General features: G+C 33.7%; 1 protein-coding gene across 4 annotated transcripts in view; it reads right to left on the reverse strand.

The window, feature by feature from the left end:
- Positions 1-876: 876 nt before the first annotated feature.
- The window catches only part of LOC124423931, a 32470-nt gene continuing 13283 nt past the window's right edge, over positions 877-20063 (reverse strand). For 2 of the 4 annotated variants that reach the window (XM_046962305.1, XM_046962306.1), the window contains 30 exons: positions 19928-20010; positions 19691-19853; positions 19434-19615; positions 18681-19304; positions 18455-18585; positions 18009-18331; positions 17743-17935; positions 17489-17629; positions 17061-17381; positions 16477-16972; positions 16265-16385; positions 15980-16170; positions 15753-15891; positions 15446-15653; positions 13546-13686; positions 12328-12517; positions 11878-12075; positions 11074-11586; positions 10812-10987; positions 10430-10697; positions 10215-10314; positions 10008-10150; positions 9726-9926; positions 8789-8969; positions 8386-8498; positions 7490-8318; positions 7211-7359; positions 6945-7127; positions 5780-6023; positions 877-2125 (listed from right to left, as the gene is read on the reverse strand). In XM_046962305.1, coding sequence (XP_046818261.1) covers positions 2012-2125; positions 5780-6023; positions 6945-7127; positions 7211-7359; positions 7490-8318; positions 8386-8498; positions 8789-8969; positions 9726-9926; positions 10008-10150; positions 10215-10314; positions 10430-10697; positions 10812-10987; positions 11074-11586; positions 11878-12075; positions 12328-12517; positions 13546-13686; positions 15446-15653; positions 15753-15891; positions 15980-16170; positions 16265-16385; positions 16477-16972; positions 17061-17381; positions 17489-17629; positions 17743-17935; positions 18009-18331; positions 18455-18585; positions 18681-19304; positions 19434-19615; positions 19691-19853; positions 19928-20010 — 7059 coding nt within the window. In that variant the 3' untranslated portion in view covers positions 877-2011. Of the gene's footprint in view, positions 2126-5779; positions 6024-6944; positions 7128-7210; positions 7360-7489; positions 8319-8385; positions 8499-8788; positions 8970-9725; positions 9927-10007; positions 10151-10214; positions 10315-10429; positions 10698-10811; positions 10988-11073; positions 11587-11877; positions 12076-12327; positions 12518-13545; positions 13687-15445; positions 15654-15752; positions 15892-15979; positions 16171-16264; positions 16386-16476; positions 16973-17060; positions 17382-17488; positions 17630-17742; positions 17936-18008; positions 18332-18454; positions 18586-18680; positions 19305-19433; positions 19616-19690; positions 19854-19927; positions 20011-20063 lie in introns of those variants that run through there. The other 2 variants (XM_046962307.1, XM_046962308.1) reach the window with 2 other exon arrangements.

Genomic DNA, 20063 nt, shown 5'->3' on the forward strand with positions numbered 1-20063 from the left:
ACGAGAACGAAAAACAAGATGGAAAACGTTCTTCCCTATTCCCTTTTATCCCCTTCAATCATGATATCACATCTCATTTATTTTTTTCGTTGTCCAATTGAATTTTACTTCGAATTTATATAACGAAAGTTATACCTAATAATAAATTTTCTAATGAAAATACTTTTCTTGTTTCGTACTTAAAGAATTGTCGAAGGAAAAAGGGTAAGAGTAAGGGTAAGAGGAAAAGAGAAAAAAAAAAAAAAAAAAAAAAAAAAAAAAAGGAATACAGAAAGAAAAAAAAAAAAGAAAATACAGAAAAAAGAAAACAAAAAAATATCATCCAAGAATTTTTTCGAAATATCCTATTTGAAGATTAATACGCGAGATCGTTCTTTAGAAACGAATTCATTTTTCGTTGGTTGCCTCATACTAAGGGAATTCTATTTAACGAACTCCGACTTAGGTATGGGTAAGGGAAAAGAGGAAACGTGATAAAACGCAGGTAAAGCCATGAAATGGCGAAGATTCTTTTACCCCTTTTGAGTGGGAAGGTTACCTTGCACGAAAGAAAAAGAGAAAGATATTCAACTCTCTTATTTTAATTTCCTTCGTGACATTTGTCCTTTATCACTGGGGTCTCTTCTTTCCCTAGCTATGTACTGGTCCTTAAAAGGACTATCACGCTACTTACTCCGACGTCTGGAGACGACTGAAAATCTTATCCTTCGAGACGATAAGAAATGCGTTTTTAGCATTTTGCCTGTCTGGATTAAATTGTTAAAATAAAAAAAAAAAAAAAAAAAATAAAAAAACAGAGAGAGAGAGAGAGAGAGAGAGAGAGAAATGAAAAAAAAAACGTATCTATTAAAAGAAAAGATGAAAGAAAATGGAATATAAAGTTATAAGGAAAATCTTTTTAATCTTAATCGTTCGTCCCGAGAAATAGGAAGGAATATAATCGAATATTTTCCATTTTCGTTTAAGTAAGTCGAACGATTTGATTGCATTCGGTAAATACAACATATGCATACACATAGACGTGCAACGTAATACTGACGTTTTTCATCTCAATTTAAGACTCTTATCGTCGATCCATTCAGCACAGTTAAATGGATACTTAAACGATCGATCGATAGAATTCACTAATGGAGCGTATCGTTCACATTCGTTTCGCTATTTCAGTATACTGTCGATCCTATTGCTTTGATTTCAAACCTATGAAATACTTATTGATTACAAGAAAATAGAAAAAAAAAATTATTAATAATAATAATAATAATAATAATAATAATAATAATAATAACAACAAAAACAATAATAATAATAATAATAATAATAATTCGATACAAAGAAAAATACATGTACGACATTACATCAATTTGTTCATGCAAACTTTAAATCTAATTAATCAAAAGTAAAAATTAATTAGTCCCTTACTAATAATTAAAAGCTAATAATAATACTTATGAATAGTTTACGTTAAAGAAACACTTCATCTAAATCTTAAGTACTCGAAGTTGTTTTCTGATTACTGAGAAGAAGAAAAATGAAAAAAAGAAAAGAAAAAAAAAGAAAAAGAAAAAGAAAAAGGAAAGCATGAAGAATAGCACTCCAAGAGAAACACAGTATAGGAACTAAAATGCATGTACAAAAATCATCGGACTCTTTCAAATAATCGACGAGGATAAACTGTAAAGTAACAATGTTTTTGTATTTGTCGGGGCTCATGATATACCTATTAACCCGTAATCATGGGTTTTAAGAAGGGATATATAAAAAAGAGAGAGAGAGAGAGAGAGAGAGATAAGAAAAGAGAGATGATAAATGAAAGAAAAGAAAAAAGTAAGAAAAAAAATGAAAATTTTGAGTTATCACAGCAATAGTCGCACAGAGAGATCGCGCATTGAAAATGAGAAGAAACGAATTCGCTTTGGGGCCCATGAAATAAAAAAAAATATTTTCTATAGAAAGAAAGAAAGAATGAAAATAACAGAGAGAAAAGAAAAATGGTGTATTTTCTGTTCCATCCTCAAAGCGTATCCATATGAATGATGTCCATGTTGAAGCAGGCGTTGGTGTAACCACTTCTCATAGAATCGATCGTAGATTCGTCCTCGGGTTCCTCCGAGAAATTTACGAGCACCTGCATCACAGATATATAAATATAGAAAAATAAAAATAAAGTATTATTTTTTATTTACGCTTACCTATATACTCCTTCTCTTTATCTCATTCGTTTTATCTTATTATTATAGAAACTTGTTCGAAAAGTAGAGTTTTAAAAAAAGAAGGCCTCGTTACATACATGAAAAAAAAAAATAAAAAAAAAAAAGAAAATAAAAAAAAAAATAAAAAAAAACAAGAAACGACGGCAATTGGCCATCGCAAAATCAGTTCGCGTCCATTCTCATAATGTTCCCTCGAGATGACAATTATTGCACTAGTGTAGATTGTGAAATTTGTGAAATGGCAGGATGCGTAAACTTTTGCTCGTTACATCGGTGCACTCGCCGTTTATCGTATGCCCCACGCGTTCACCCGTACGATGAATACCAGTGGTGGGAGAATGAGAAGCGAGAGAAAAGAATAAAAAAAGGAAAGAAAAGGGAGAGAGAGAGAGAGAGAGAGAGAGAGAGAAAGAGATGGTAGTGGAAAGGAACGAGTTTTCTCCCGCTCTACGAGGACTCCCATAAAAATCTCGAAACTTTTTTAACGAGCCGACTTTGCCGCACGGTTTACATGAAAACGTATAAATGATATGTACGAATATATTCTCTTGATGTTTAAATCGTGGAACAGTTTTAACATCAAAAATCTATTTCTCTCTCTCTCTCTCTCTCTCTCTCTCTCTCTCTCTTTTATTCTTTTAAAATTATGCATAAATTATATGTAAAAAGGAAAAGAGAGAGAGAGAGAGAGAGACAGGAAGATATGGTTGTGTCGTTTCTTAAATGACACGTGTCTTTACTTATGCTACTCGACTAAACAACCTGACATTGTCAAATGTTTGCCAAAAGTTCTTCTACGTGTCCTGGGAAATATTCACCCAGAAGGCTTTAGGCGTTCGAAGAGATTTTAGAAATTAGAGGATGTGAACACGTTTTTGCGTCTATCTAATATTTTGGTCACGTAAAAGTCTCCATGGAGATCTTTTTAGGGACTTTGGATTTTAGTGTATCTCTTGTTATATTATGAGAAGAAAGAGAGAGAGAGAGAGAGAGAGAGAGAGAGAGAGAGAGAGAGAAAAGGAAGAGAATTTGTTCTTGTAATCATTTGATCGTGTTATCTCATTTTAATAGATAAAAACAAATAAACGATCTATTTTCAAGGTACATAAAATAAAATGATAATGTTTAGAAAAAAATCCTTGGGCTCGAGATGATTCAACCAGTCGAAATTTTATTCAAACGACTTCGAAACGGCGAGTATGCTGAATTTTTATTCAACGTATACGATCCAACCGATCTATCGGAAGCTAGCACTAGTTCAACGAATCAACGATCATCCGTTTCAATAGCGTTCTTTCTACTCAATTCGCCCATCGGAGGATCCTTCCGTTGGAATTTTCAAAGAGAAGATCGTGCTCACTTTAGGTACCATAAAATCTACATATCTACGCCGGCAATCTTGCTCTCGTGAAAATCAGACGTCTGATTTACGATCTTTGCCCACAAATGGCCTGTAGAGGATATCTCACGATTATTCGGATAACGCACTTAGATTTTCTTTCTTTCTTTCTCTCTCTCTCTCTCTCTCTCTTTCTTTCTCCTCATCTCATGCTTTAAACTAAGAAACAAATTTTAATAGAACGATGTAATAATTTAAATGGAAAGATCTTTTTAATGGACCTAATGATTTTTCTTCCATCAATTCGATCAACAAAGAATAATCTAATGAGAAACAATGAAAGAGAAAGAATTAAAAAAAAAAAAAAAAAAAAAAAAATAAGAAAAAAAAAGAGAAAAAAAGAGAAAAAAGTAAAAATAATAGAAAGAAAGAAATATAAAAAGAAAATGCCAAGAAAACCCATAAAAACTATCCAATTACAAAGAGAACACAACGCCTCGGCTCGCCGTTTTCAAAGTCCACCAACTCTCTGCCGACCGAAGAAGAAAGTCTAATTAAAGCCTCAAAGTGGTGAAATCGGATAAAACTCGTAGAGACATTTAATTACCGAAGATCCTCGTCCTTGTCGTAATCGTTGCCTGGGCAAACAACTTTAATTAATGACGCTTAATTAAGCTTCAAAGCGTTTGTAATTGGTTATTATGAGAGCAAAAGAGAAAGAGAATCTCACTGATGTCTGGAAATGGTACGGAGGTCGAAGAGAAAGTGAAAGACTATCTGTAAGGTTGTCTTAAACTTCGAGGTTGAATTCCATGCATAGATAAATATATAAACCAAATTAACATATCCTTTTTAACGAATCTTCTTGTTCATTTTAATATCTTTGGAAATCTTAGAGAAGGTTAATTATATAATGTGTGCGTGTGTATATGCGCGTATATATACATACATATATATATATATATATATATATATATATATATATATATATATATATATATACAGATGAAAAGAAATAAGGACGTAACGATATAAATTATTAGTCAATCGTTCCTAATCTCGTTCCTGTCTTATGACAAAAAAGTGGGAGCTTCGTCAACGAATTATACTATAATATATAATTTATTAAATATATTAGATCTAATGAATAACTAAAATATTATTTTTCGTCTTAGCATATTTCAATTTTTGACTAATTCCATCTATCTAATCTATTCATTGTCAATCTCTATCTAATCACTCGTTTCAAAATTAGATCATAGATTAGAAGCGATAAATCTTTATATGCTATAGACCAAGCTTATATTTCATTTCAATTATATTTCGCCGATTATTATTATTTATTATTATTATTATTATTATTATTATTATTATTATTATTATTATTCTAAGGCAATAACGCAATTAATGTCTTCGTGAAATTCTTAGGTGATGAAGTGAGAAAGACCGAAATCAAGAAACTCATGTAGAGTTGACAAGTGGCAAGGACTCGTTTCACATGTGACAGGAGAAGCTCGACTTCAAAGGCACGCTTCATTTTCCACATTAATTATCTCTCAGCAAAGCGGTTAATTAACAACAGTTTTAGCGGTTGAAAGGGAGAACGAGGAATCTCGCATACCGTCGTGAGACAAGAACGACGATCTAGGAAGCATTTAGGTGAGACTAGGAAAGGGACAGGAGAACATAAAAGAGACAGAGTTACATATATAGTCATGAGTGAACATGTTTATGTGTTTGTGAGAGAGAGCGAGAGCAAGCGAGCGAGAGAGAGAGAGAGAGAGAGAGAGAGAGAGAGAGAGAGAGGACCAAGCCGAGTTTCTGGCTGTTCTCGGCTGCAGACTGTAAACCATAGACTATCCCACGAGCTAGCTGAGAGCCGGGCGGTTCCATTAATATCCCTCAGGATAGGTAGTACGAAAGCAGGGATCGGTCTTGGTTGAAGGAGGAAGTGCAATGCACAGGCAGTGCATCATCTGCCGGAGACAAGAGCTCCGAATATTGCACGATAATATTGCGCATATCGGACCCCATAGAGAAAGAGAGACAGAGAGAGAGAGAGAGAGAGAGGAGATTTCTGCTGAGTGCAAGGAAGTCAATCGTGGATTTATCGTTTATAGAGTTCGCTGACATCGAGTTACCAAGAAAAGAAGGAATGACTTTGATCGAGATGATCGAGTCCATTCTAAAGAGGAAACTCGTCTTCAGCTTGTCATCTTTAAATACCAACCTGATCCAAGGAGCTCTGAGAGAGCGTATAATCCGTAGCTTTGAGCTCATCCGCAAGCATTTTCACTTTGGCGAAACTGTTGCTCAGTGCCATCTCCTCATTCTTTGGCACCAGTAAACGTGCTGCAGTTGCTTGTCTCGAAAATACAACGGCTTGTGGAAGATGATTCGCAATGGCTCTCTTGAGATCACTGATTAACGTCGGTTTGCTGAATCTCAAGAAAACAACGTAGCCCTCGCCGAATCTGAAAGATAATGGTCCTTCGTGAATTTGTTAACGCGCTAAGGGGAAGACCGAGGGAACACATAAAACATCTTGATTGCTTGTAGTTTTCAGATTGGATAAATGAAATACATAAAGGATTTTATCGTAAATTTTGTTTTTACTCTATGACGATAAAAGACGAAAGAATGAGAAATATGAAAGGGATTATAGGACGTTCAAGGAAAGAGGAAAATATTCTACAAGACGCCTTAGGCATCGGTGATTCCAATGATTAAATATTTATGCCGCAATACGTTATTCCAAAAGGTCTAGCTGACTCGATGTGTGTGCATTACAATGGACCGGTCGCGCATAGATCACCGCTCCGTACGTAATGTATCTCAATTAGAGCAAATAGCTGTTAAAGTGCCTCTCATCCTCCTCTAAAGAGAGAGAGAGAGAGAGAGAGAGAGAGAGAGAGAGAGAGAGAGAGAGACGCATATCTACTAAACTGGTTGAACTACGTATAGCTTCTAAAGAGGCCTAAATGCGTTTGGAATGCCAACGTAAATTTCATTTCGGTGTCGAGGGACCTCTCGAATTCTCCCCCACCCCCTCTCTGTCTCTCACTCTATCTATCTATCTATCTATCTATCTATCTATCTATCTATCTATCTTTTTTCTCTTTATCGGAACAAATACACTGCGAACCGTACAATAACTTTAAAACTAGCAAAGTTTTACGAACGAACAAACGAACAAATGAGAAACTCTTATGAATGAAATTCTTTCTTGTTTCGTGTACTCAACGATTACGTCGGTGGACGCAGAAGGTTCGTTTAAAGAGAAGAAAAAAAGAGAAAATCGAAATGAGGAAGAAGTAGAATAGGGAAGAAAAGTTCTTGATGCTTTTGGGATATCCTAGCGTAATTGCGAGAGTAGAGGGAAGAGCTCTTTTTACTTGTGCTTCAAATGTTGCGGTGTTCCTATACACCTGAGACCGGCTTTGGCAAGAATTCCCACTCTGGTACATAAACTTTCGCAATCAGCGACACTGTGAGACGTTAATATCACGCTACTGTGATTTTTCGTGACGTGCTTAACCACACATCCAACTAAATCCTTCGTCGCTGGATCCATGCCACTGAAAAATTCGAATTGTTAAATTTACATACGCGTTATTATCATCTTTTAAACAAAATCATATTTTATAAAATTTAAGGTTACCTCGTTGGCTCGTCCATGAGAATTACAGAAACTGGAGCCATTACTGCTACAGCTGTACACAATTTTCTTTTATTTCCACCACTAAGACTGCTAACCCTTTGATGAGCATACTTAAGAAGATCGAGCCTTTTCAATGTATTTTCGACTATCTAATCACAATAAAAATATCATGTTAAAGCTACGATCATAACGTTGCCATGATTAATGTTAAAAAAAAAAAAAAAAAAAAAAAAAGAAAAAAAAGAGAGAATAAACAATGAACATTTTTTTCCTTTTTACCTTAGGAACGTTCTTCAAACCGCAAATCTCAGCGTGTATCGTCAAACACTGATGCGGTGTCAAGAAACCGTCCAAGGCCTCGGTCTGAGGACAATAACCAACTTCACCGTTACAAAGAGGTCCAGAACCAACGTCCTCTTCCTTTAAGACAATTCTACCAGCCGTAGCAATAATTTCCGTGGTGAGCATCTTGAAGGTCGTACTCTTTCCGGCCCCATTGACGCCCAACAGACCGAAACACTTTCCAGGTTGTATACCAAAACTTAAATTCTGAACAGCAACGTTTGTTCCGTAAACGCTTCGATACTCCTTTCTCAATTTAATCGTTTTCAAAATGTCCTCATGTGCCATGCCACTTTCAATCCTCGTCCTTTCATTGATTACATCCTCATCCTCTTCTACAACTTCGTAATTTACGTTCTGCTTTCGGAAATTCGGCAAGAGTCGGCATTCAATGATGAGATTTATTAGGAACAATAGAGCACCAATAATTATAAGAAAAATATAATGAACGCCTAAAAGATCCCAACCTAATGGTGACTTATAAGTATTCATGTGAAACTTCTTCAAGAGTTCGGCAGTGATGTCATTCTTGGATAATTCTACGAGAGCATCGCCAAGAACGTATTGTGGAAAGATCATGAGAATTCGATGAAGAACATTTCTGACATCGGCAGCTGTTTGAGTCTTTCCAAGAATATCGATCACCAAAATAGTAGCAAGAGAGCTCACGCCTATAAAGGTGTTCACACAAAAGAGAACCATGTTGGACAAACTGGAATCGTCGAATGCCTTCTCGGCTAAGTGGGAGAACGGAATGACAGCCCAACTGAAGAGAACAAATTCAATAAAATTCAAGAAATCTCAACGATTTAGTACTTATAATTTATACTTACGCGAAGAGAAAGAGTAATAAACAGACACCAGCTAAATTATCTTTAGAAACGTAAGTGGATAAGCCGAATATTTCAAAAACTACGACAGCCGAGCAAATGGAACATCCAAAAATCTATAAGGAAAAAAATTTATATGATTAATAGATTAAAAGATTATATTAAAACAGGATAATATTTTACGAACTATTTATCTTGATGCTTTTGTACGTGTGGCTTTTTTTTCTTTTCTTTCTTTCTTTTTTTTTTTTTTTTTTTTTTTTTCTTTCTTTAAGATAAAAAACGATTGAACTTTCACGTATAAGTTTCACAATGGTTATTTCTTAAGCCCACTTAAAAACGTAAACCCATTCACGGGAGATCCTCTTTAAGGTTCTTTAAATCTTAACTTGATAATGTATCTTACTAGAAAATCCCAGATCAAGGCCGTCGTCCAGTAAGTCACCGGGTGAACTCCAGCCAGATAAAGTATTCTTTTTTCTTCCGAGAGTCTTTCTCTAACCAATTCCTTCGTTCCTTGTGCGCCAACCAGATTAAATGCGATTAAAAGAACCAAGGCAATGCCAACGTCGGCGACACGTTGCAATCTATAAGACAAATATATAACAAAATCAATTTTCTTTATGTTCTTCTACGAAAAATATATAAACAAGTTTATTTGCCCTTTTTTCGAGATAAGCCCCGTGTGAACGTAAGCATAGAAAAAAAGTTTTTCGATCGTTAGAAAAAAAAAAAAAAAAAGAAAAAAAAAAGAGAAAGAAAAGAAAAGAAATATAAAAGAAGTACAAAATTTCTCTACGATCAAAAAAGCTTAGATACGAGAGTATATACGTCGCCGCTGGGATATCATTAGTATTCACGAGGAGTTACGAATCTACGTTGAATCGTTAATCGGATCACGAGGAAAGCTTACGTCGAAGAGAGAGAAAGAGAGAGAAAGAAAGAAAGAGGAGAAGCTTGTGAAAGCGCGAAACGAGTTATCCGCGTGTAGACGGAATCATATGGAACGTTAATTAAAAGTAAACGAACCAAGTAACACGTACAAGCAAAGAGTTCTCTTCTCTCGTTTCAGAACTCTTAAGTATTCCGAATTCGTGAAAAGACGTAACATTCGTACCAGGACGAATTTTAGTTCACCTATCGATGCGACCTTTTAAGAGCTATTCAACCATGAATGAAGTTCGTCTTTGAATATAAGACGATCTTAATTTAACCGAATATCCGAGAAAATGTAAATATAGTAAATTATAGAAATCGATGGTTAGCATTTAGTTTCCTTTTAGTTTCACGCGTAAACGTCCAAAGCCATACGAGCTATTTCAATCGCTACATTGGTAACTCACAATGTGGTTCGATTCAATTGGTCTCTTGAAAGCTTCAATGGATGGTTCAGGGTCGTTAAATGTCCGTTGACTCCTGAAGCACGAAGTATCGCTTCGTTTAGGGCGTTAAGATAGGACGGCATCGAGTGATGACCTTTATTGTTATACCAAACGACGAAAAGGGGATCGTCCTTCCAATGTGAAAGTGACCATCCACCGTATCTGTATTGAAATCATAGAACGTTATTGAATCAGATAAATTTGTTATACGAGGAAATTATTTCTCTAAGACACCTTATGTACCTTCTCTCAATATATTCTTGATGAGTTGAAACAATCCAATCAAGAGTTGGTCGACCAGGTAAAGTTTGTAAAAGTCCTTCTACCGCTTGTGACACACCTTGACAAGTTTGTTGACCATCCACACATTCACACGTCCCCGTATCCTAAAATAATTTTTACATAAAGATGATATAAATATATCTCGCGATTTACAATGATTTCTCTTACGTTTGGTAAAGTTTGCCAAGCACCAGCATAATCGTCCCCAAATCTATCGTGTAATTGAAGAGATACATGTTGCAAAAATGGATCATTGCTGTTGTCGATACTAAAAAATGATATGACGTTCGATTAACGATATTATGAATAATTTGAAGCCATCGTAAAATATTCATTCCGGCAGAAAGTTCATAAGTTTCGAATACATATTTTATGTAATATACCTGTAGAAGTAAGTTGGATGGGTATCGTAAAGCCTCGGGTTAAGTGCCAATGGTGGCTCATCCTCGGATGGTGGTCTTATTAGAGAGAACCCCATCGCCACAGCAACGAAGACGGTCGGTAAAATGAGGGTGGCCAAGGGCGATCTCCAGTCCTTTGCGAAATGCCACAATCGCTTTTTCAATAAAGCCTTTCCTTGTCTGAATGATGTAGGCTTTGGCGAGGGTTCTAGATCTATCATATCAATCTCGTCGTTCGAAAGGGGCAATCCTTATAGGGAACAAATAAAACCTTATTAACTTGATTTCGTCGTGATATCGAGAGAAAAGGAAAAAAAGTAATTCCGCGATTCATGGTAATAACTTTGATTCAATAAATACTAACCAATATGATTCACTTTGTCAGCATTGTTTATGTTAGCTCCGTTCAACAATGAATTATTATCGGCGCGTGCACATAAATCCAAAAAGACTCTTTCGAGAGTATCACATTCCAAGGAGAAATGAATAAATCCTAAAAGTTTTTGATTATCTTCGAGTACCTTTGCTACTTGGGCTATGCTAGATATCAAAAAGAAAACGTTCGACAAATTTGATAATGAATGATATCTTTTAGTATCATAAAAAGGAAGAATAATAAAACTTACTCGTTATTATTACCATGTTTTCCTTGAAACGGAAGAGTAACGATGACTTCAGTTTCAGATGTTTCATTAATATTATAATTAGACACGATGCCTTCAATGATATTTCGAAGTATCATCAAGTTCTTGTTCTCGATGGATCCACTAGAGATATTGGTTGGTGGATAAGAAACGTTTAATCTGTAACCTCTGCCATGATTCATTTTTAAAGTCAACGGTGAACCAGTGCAAAGGATCTTCCCTTTGTGCATGACAACAACTGTGTCGCTTAACATGTCAGCCTCGTCCAGATGATGAGTAGAAAGAAGAACTGTTCTACCTATACGATGTTGATCGATCAGTCGCCAAATTCTTCTTCTGGCTGCAGGATCCACACCTGCGCCTGGCTCATCGAGGATCACCAATTTTGGTGAACCTAAAAAGGCTAGGGCTACGCAAAGTCGACGCTTTGTACCGCCTGATAAACGATACACCGGCTCGTGCTCTTGTCGACCTAATTCTAACGAACTTAGCATGCTAGAAATAAAGAATAATTGTTATTGTTATTATATAAAAACGAAAAAAAAAGAATAAATTAAATTAAAAAAACACAGAAAAAAACAACAACAATAACATCGGAGTTTGAATGATTTATAGTAAATTGAAAATTTTCAAAAATTACTTTCGACGAAAGTTATTAACGTTTAATCATGTTAAAAATGTTGAATCGATTTTGATTAATTTATATATATATATAAAAAAAAAAAAAAAAAAAAAAAAAAATTGTTTTCCCCGTGAAGATCAATAGCAATAATATTTCAGGCTTACTCGTTAACATTTTTTTCCATATTCATATTGTCTTTTTGGCCCTTGAGCTTCGAATAAAAGATCATATGCTCCCTTGGCGTCAAAGTGTCGATGAGCACATTATCCTGAGGGCACACCCCTATGTCTGGCTTACAACCCTCTTCACCATTCAAACATATTTCACCGTTGGTCGGAGCTACCATACCCGTCAACATCTTGCTGAAATGAAAGCGTACAATTCGAGGAACCAACTTCCCGTAATATTTCCCTTCACTGATCATTTTAATTCGAACCGATTATTCTACCCATATGAAAGAACTTTCCTTTATCTTTTTCTTTTCTTTTCTTTTTTTTCCTTGGTTTTTTTCTTTTTTTTTTTTTTAATTTTTCGTTTTTGACGAAATAAAGAAAAAAGATAAACGTTATTTAAAATAATTAATATGTTACAAGAGAAAGACAAATTTTGCATACATGATTGTTGTCTTTCCGGCTCCGTTTCTTCCAAGAAGGCTGGTCACTTCACCTTCGCAAAGCTTCAAAGTGAAGTCATCAATGGCTACGATTTCTCCAATGTCGGTATTATAAACTTTACGAACGTTGTCGAAACTCACGCCGATTTGTTTCTCATTCACCGTCAAATTACTCACGTCTGAATCGTCCTCTATATCGATTTGGAAAAAGCAATCGTCGATTTTATTTATTTATTTATTTATTTTTTTTTTTTTTTTTCACTAACTAATAAAGGCTATCATGGATGCAATTGTTGGGATCCCAATTTCATCCACGATAATATTATATATTTTTTATAAATTAAATCTTATAATCTTTCGAGACATGCAGAACAAATATAATCTCAATCAGTGTTCAATATACTTAGCTGTTATTCCACGTTTGGAAAAACGCATAAAAGAAAATCAAGAAAAAGCGCCGAATTGTAAGCAATGCTTGAGATACAAAATAAATAAATAAAGAAAAAAGAAAAAAAAACAAAAAGAAAAAGAAAAAAAAAGAAATAAATAAATAAGAAGAAAAGAAAATACATAGAAACACGATGCATCGACGAAAAGCGACACTCAAATAGTCAATACATAGAAGTATGAAGTATATATGTATTTCGATTGGCATGCCCGATTTGACATTAACATGCTATACATACAAAGTTAAATCTCAAATTTTCTCTCCGGGGGGGGGGGGGGGGCTTACTTGAAACAACGAAGAACGAAACAACAAAAAAAAAAAGAAACAAAAAGAAAAAAAAAAAAAGAAAAAAAAACCAAAACAAAAAAAAAGAGGAAAAGAAAGAAAAATGAGAAACACAAATAGAACTTTTTTTTTTTTTTTTTTTAGTTAATAATGGAAATAACGTGGATGAATATATTGAAGCATGCAAACGATAGAAAGAACGAATGAGAGTGAACGAACTCTAATCGTTTTCCATTCAACGTTAGTTAAGGTAATAAATTTTGAATTATGCATGTACGGTAACCAACAGATCGTTACTCGAGTAACGAACGATCGGTGCATATTCCTCTCCTCCGCTCTCTCTCTCTCTCTCTCTCTCTCTCTCTCTCTCTCTCTCTCTTGCTCTCTTTGACACGGAATGCAAATGAAGGTCCCTCGGAAATACGAGGACAAGCAAGATATCCGCTTGCGGCTCGTATGCGTCCGCAAGCTGCGAGAGTGCGATACCTTGATAAGTGGTTGAAAGGTGCAGAACGTCGTTAGTGAAATAGAGGTTGTTGACGAAGGTGAGGTAACTGGGCCTGCCATAGAGAGAACGTGTGTTGGCCCACCATAAGCTACGGGACCTCAAACCAAGAAAGTCCCTGCCTGGAAAATTATCGGTAATGCTCGGCCGTTTCAAGAAAAGAAAAAAAAAAAAAAAAAAAAAAAAGAAAGAAAGAAAGAAAAAAAAAGAAAAAACAAGGACAAAAAAGGAAAAGAAAAGAGGAATAAATAAACGAAAAGAAAAGTAAGAAAAGATAAGAAACTTCGCTCGTCTCCTTGGCGATCTCTTTCGTTTCCTTCCTTTCTCTCTCTCTCTTCTTTCCTCTTTCGTTTACTTAAAGTACGTCCTTTTTCTTTTTCCTTCTTTCCTCTATTTTCTTCGCGAACAAAAAACCTTTTTTTATGATCTCTTAAAAAAAAAAAAAAAAAAAAGAAAAAAGGAAAGAAAAGAAAGAAAAGAAAAAAGAAAATAATAACGGAACAATATATTTCAACCGAGTCTAATGTATTCTTATTAATCATTAATGAATTCTCCGCTCGTTAATATTTATTCCTGCATTAACGAAAACTACACGAAAATAGAATGTGCGTTAGGAATAATGTGAATGACCTCTTTCCCCTCGTTAATTATGTAAATGTAATTACGCGAGAACGCGTATTACTCGCATTGTAATATATCTTCAAAAAATCTACCAACTGAACAATTGCAGGACGAATAATCCTATTAAGCGTTACAACCGTATTACCGAACTAATTTCTTAGTAATATTTCTTTCTTCTTTATTGGACTCTTATAAGCTACACATTCCTATTTGTGCATTCGCCAAAGCTACAATTTGATGAGAAAATATACATTACCAACGCTCGGAAGCATTATCCTTTTGATTACGAGATCATTAAAATTATATCTTTTTTAAGCAAATCTCTCTTTAACCAAATCTACAATTATATTAGAGCTAATATAGCTTTTACCGTTTCTACGAGAGGTTTTTATAAAATCTTAGAATCTTTATTTCTCACATAAATGTAATTACGAAACAGAACAAAAAATCGAATAAAAATTCGACGGAATTTAATTATTTACAACGAAAGAGTTACCAACGTTTCTTTATGAAAAAAAAAAAGGATAAAACAAAAAATACAAAAAATGAAAAAGAAGCATGGAATATATTTCTCTATTATTTACCTGTTATATGAACGTATGAAATATCGAGTACAACGTTAAATTAATTCGTTTTAATTACCTTTAACAATTTAGAAGCACGAGTTGATTTTACACCTATACTAGTAATAAATATAGAATATTACTGTATAAAAATAGGATACGTAAAACACAAGCATGTAAAAAAATTTTAGTATAAGTTAACCTTCACCATAAGACGAATGTTATTAGTCTTATATGTATATATATAGAATAAGGTATTATAAATGTTATAATTTAATTTTTTCATAATTATTAAACAAGAGGAAAGACAAACAATATTATAGCTCTTTCATTTCATTTAATCTGAAAGTAAATCTAAATTATGCTATATTTAATGATTTTGAAAAAATTTATTTGTAATATTTCAAATCCTCATCCTTATATATATATATATAAAGTTAATTTCAAACAGTAGCACAGTCTTTCAACGAGATAGATAGATGCTAAAAAGTTTGCATACTTGAGAAATATTTACTTTGTAAGATAAAGAGTAATAATTTCCGTGTTCTCCAATAATAGTACCTTCTCCCGAGAATATTAATTATTATAATTATGGTGTTAATAATTTACTCTTTCTAATAATACTTTTGTTATTACATATATATGTATGTACTATATTATATGTATATTTATATTCGAAAATATCGAATGAAGTTACCTGAATTGGTGTACTTTGTGATGAAATAACCAATCAAAACGTAAATGCAACCATCAAAAGCTATCATAAAAAGGATCAGAGCTAAGGACATTGGATCACCAGGACTAGATTCTTCCCATATATTTTTCCACGTGACACCAGTACCTTGTACTTCTTTGCGAACAATATAAAGGCAACCATAACAGAAACTAGTTGACATACTGAGACACTAGAAAAAAAAAAAAAAAAAAAAGAAAAAAAAAGGAAAATATTTAAACATTCATAATGAATGATAGAAAATGTATATACCTTAGAAAGAATTACTTACGATTAATAATTTATAAGTCAAGCCAAAAACAGCTTCCATTGCGATAACAATGATATATGGCATGTAAGTTAATAAAAACATAACTACTGTCGTAATTGCAGAAAGACTCGCTGAACTGAACATCGTCGATATCATGTAACTAAATAATCAAAAATAAAATGAACGAACGAATTGATCGTTACACAAATTCTTTAAGAATTATTTAACAAATAAGAAAAATAATTTACCAAAACGTTAGGATAGAAAATATATAATCGAAGAGAAGAATTAGAACCAGGATGGGATTAGATCTTGGAAGAATTTTTCCAGCCAAGAGAATCAAACTGATACAAATAATTATGATTGATAGCTCGATAAAGGAAGTTATGTACCAAGCAAAGGTATTTCGCCAAGGCTTCAGTCCCATAACACTCATCACCTGGAATAGTAGATTTATTAAAAAAAAAAAAAATAAATAAATAAATAAATGTTATCAATGTAATCAAGTGATATTTAATATATTTCTTTTGTACCATAGAATTCCTAGATTCTCTTTCCCACACGATATGTCGAACGATTGATCCAACGCACATCATAAAGGCAAAAAAGAAACATACTTGAAGGCCCTGAGATTCGTAAAGAGTCGTTTGAAAGCTAAAATTGAATTTTTCATCTTACCCTTTCTGAAATCTTCCATTTTATCTATTTACTTGAATTAAGAATTAAACTGTTATGGATTACTCACGGTACTTGTTTCCAACAAGGATAAGGCATTTGTTGCGTGAACGTTTTCCAATTTTGATCCTTTTGAGATTTTATTTTAATAATTGCACGATCGATGGCATCCTGAAGCTGTATGAAACCTCGAAGATATCTAAGATCTTCTATAAAACTGCTTTCCGGTCCAGGTATCCAAAATTGATTCTTTAATCTTATGGTCGATGGAACATAATCTACGTCCATACGAATTTTGTACGTGACATTATCCGATAATCCATAATCCAATGATCTTTTAGACCTTTCCGTTTCCTTTTCTAAAAAGACGATTCCTGCTAAGAACTCGTTTGTCTCCATGAGAGAACGAGCGTACGTTTGGAGTTCTTCCTCCGTTGAAAATCCTTTCATTCGATTGATTAATACGCAATCCATCAGATTATTCAACATTTCTACCATAGTAATCAGTCTTTTCGATCTTTTTAATCTCCATGCTATCTCGCCGATATTAAAGTTCGAAAAATCACCTGCGAATATTCGCGTTTCAAATAAGTAGAAAATCATAATCTTCGAAAAACTCTATTTAATGTATAATAACTATGTAATCCTTCTTACCCTCAAAGTTTCCACCACCAAAACTCTTGATAGCTATTCGCATAATTTTCGATGTCATAATATCCTGCAATTCGTTGAGACTATCACCCATTTCCGAAAGGCTTGCCAATGATTTAAGTGTCTCCACGAAACTATACATCAATTGACTAAAATGATCCATCTGTACGAAAGTATCATTCGCGATGGACATAACTTTTTTAATCACGATAGTATCAGGCGCGTAAAGTATCTGACCACGTAATAATGGTTTAACATAGGACCAAATAATCTTTCCAGCACCCATGTTGGTTAAACTTTTGTAAGTCTCCCTACAGAAATCACCTGCAACGATTATGATCGTTATTTTCCTTTTTTTTTTTTTTTTCTTTTTTAATCGCACCAAACTGCGAACCATTTACATATATTCGTATAAATTGTAAATATATTACTTGGTAAGGAATCGAGCTCGATCTGATCATCTTCTTTCGTATTATCCTGAATACTTGCAATCATTTTGTAAAATCCATTGTTGTTGTCTATTATCATTTTACCACAAAGCATTCTACTCGAATCCGTAAGAAATTCCGAGCCTATGATAATAATAATAATAATAATAATAGTAATAATAATAATAATAATAATAATTAAATATTACAAATATTTCTTGTCTTATCTTCGTGAAATTTATAATAATAAAACTAACTCGATATTATTTCTTTAGCATCGGACTCGTCTTCGGATTGTAAACTCTCAGGAGAAATTAAGTTCCCTGAAAGTTTGTCCTTAAAAAATGGAATCAATTCGGAAACGACTCCTAGATTATCCAATACCAATTTTCCTTCGGCTTCCGTTAAATTCGCATTTGCCATGATGTTTTTTACATTTGCGCTTAATAACTAAAAGCACGATTTTTGTTATTATTAACTACGTTGAAATGATATTAATTTAAATTTCGTTATCAATACTTACGGTTTTGAGAATATAGTCGAAATTTAAATTCTTAATTAAAGTGATAGCGATATTTTGCGTTTGCGTATTGTTCAAGTTGCAAAGTACCGTGCTAATTTCATCGATCGTTATATTAGTTTGTTCAACGTTTAACATATCTCCTAACTTAGATGGCGAACAAATCGTATCCTTCAAACTAAACGCACGTTTTTCCTTCATAAAAACCGATATCATGTCGATTTTAGCTTGACTCAAAATCAATGCCACCTCCTTCGATATATTTATCTTATTGATCAAATAAGTTCTCACTGTATCCCAATTATCGAACATATCGCTGATGACATCTAAAATGAGGAAAAAGAAAAAAAAAAAAAAAAGAAAAAAAAGAACAAATAAATTAATAAAATTGAAAAGAAAAAGGAAAAGGATAATGTCATCGAAAATCTTTAATAAAATTGTTAACGCACATTTAACGTTCAATAAGCCCAAATTCTTAAAAATTTCCATTGACTCCAAAGAAACGATTATGTTATACAAATCTTTGATCAAATTTTGATCATTCAGAAACGGTTCCACGTCCTCCAAAATCTCGTGCATTCTGTAAAAATTGCACGATCATAAGGGGAGATAAGCATGGAAAGAAAAAGGATTATAGGAAAAATATTTCATAGCGATCCACTTCCGTCTCATTACCCTGAAAATATTTTATCGATGGTCTTGTCCTTCAGAAGATTAACCACACCATCTACGATATCGGGCATACTGAGAACATTGGAAATATCCTTGAAATCTATCTTAAAGGCAACGTCCAAGAGATTACCACCCTCACTGAGGACAACACTTAAATGATGTAAGATCTGTTTCAACCATGTCAGATCCCACGATGCGTTTTGACGCCAATGTATTATTTTCCGTTTTATCAGAGACAGATCTAAGCTCTTCGCTAATCGATCAGAAATATCCATTACAGACGGATACTTGGCCGCTTTGAGATCGTATCGTAGAACTTTGCCAGCCCTCTTCGAGCTTAAGAATTGATAGAGAACGCTCATGTTTTTACACTCGAAAACGGTTCGACATAAAGAATGATTTCTATCACTCAATATAGCATTCACGTTGATCGTCGCATTCGGTAAGAAATCATCAACGAGTTCAACGTCAGACTTCTTCACGACTTCTCGTAATGGCTTCCAAATGGGCACATTTTTTTCAGCAAGATTCGTCAAATTAATTATGTTCTCATGATGTCTCGCAATATCAATCAAATGAGTATTCCTTTGTAGTATATCCAAAATCCCAGTAACGAATATTACGTATCTTGAAAATAATATGTCTGATAATTCATTTGCATTCCTTTGTTTAATTGTTATCGATTAGTGCTCAAAGAATAAAAAATAAATAAATTAAGTAAATAAAAATAAAAGAAAAGAAAGAAGATTTTATTACAAGCCCGGCCTCGAGAACGCTGGATCTCCGATGAACTTGTGAAAACAATGATTGATCCTTTCCTTATATGTTTCGTTTTGAAAATCAACGACGATGTCTGCGATATAGTGAAAAGTCGCCTCGATACTGGTTATATATTCATTTAATGTCTTCTGATTATTTAAATATTTGTAATTTTCGATCTATGACGGTAAATAAATAAAGAATTATTTATCCTATAGGTGCATTTTAAAAGATCGACTATTTTGAACACCCACCATGCTCGCGGTTTTGTTCCAATAAAATTCATGAATTAGTCGTTCATGAATTTCAGAGTTGTTTAATTTATTCATATCACAGATAAGCTGTGCATAAAGCGCATGTCGAGATAACTGTGAATTTATGATATCGATCATAAGCGTGGTGCACCATGAACACTCTCTGAAATAAAAAAACTTATTCATTAATTGACAATGAAACTAATATTGATTAAAAGTAATCTTAAATGAACTTGCTTGGCAGTAGATGATGTTTTCACAAGGTTTTTAACCAAACTTCCTAATTTATTCACGACTGAATGAGCCAATGTCCGTAAGTCCTAAAACAAATCTCTCGAATTAATAACAAAGTTCGTTGCCCTTTAGAGAAATT

This window comes from Vespa crabro, chromosome 4 (assembly GCF_910589235.1).
Source record: "Vespa crabro chromosome 4, iyVesCrab1.2, whole genome shotgun sequence".
Lineage (NCBI taxonomy): Eukaryota > Metazoa > Arthropoda > Insecta > Hymenoptera > Vespidae > Vespa > Vespa crabro.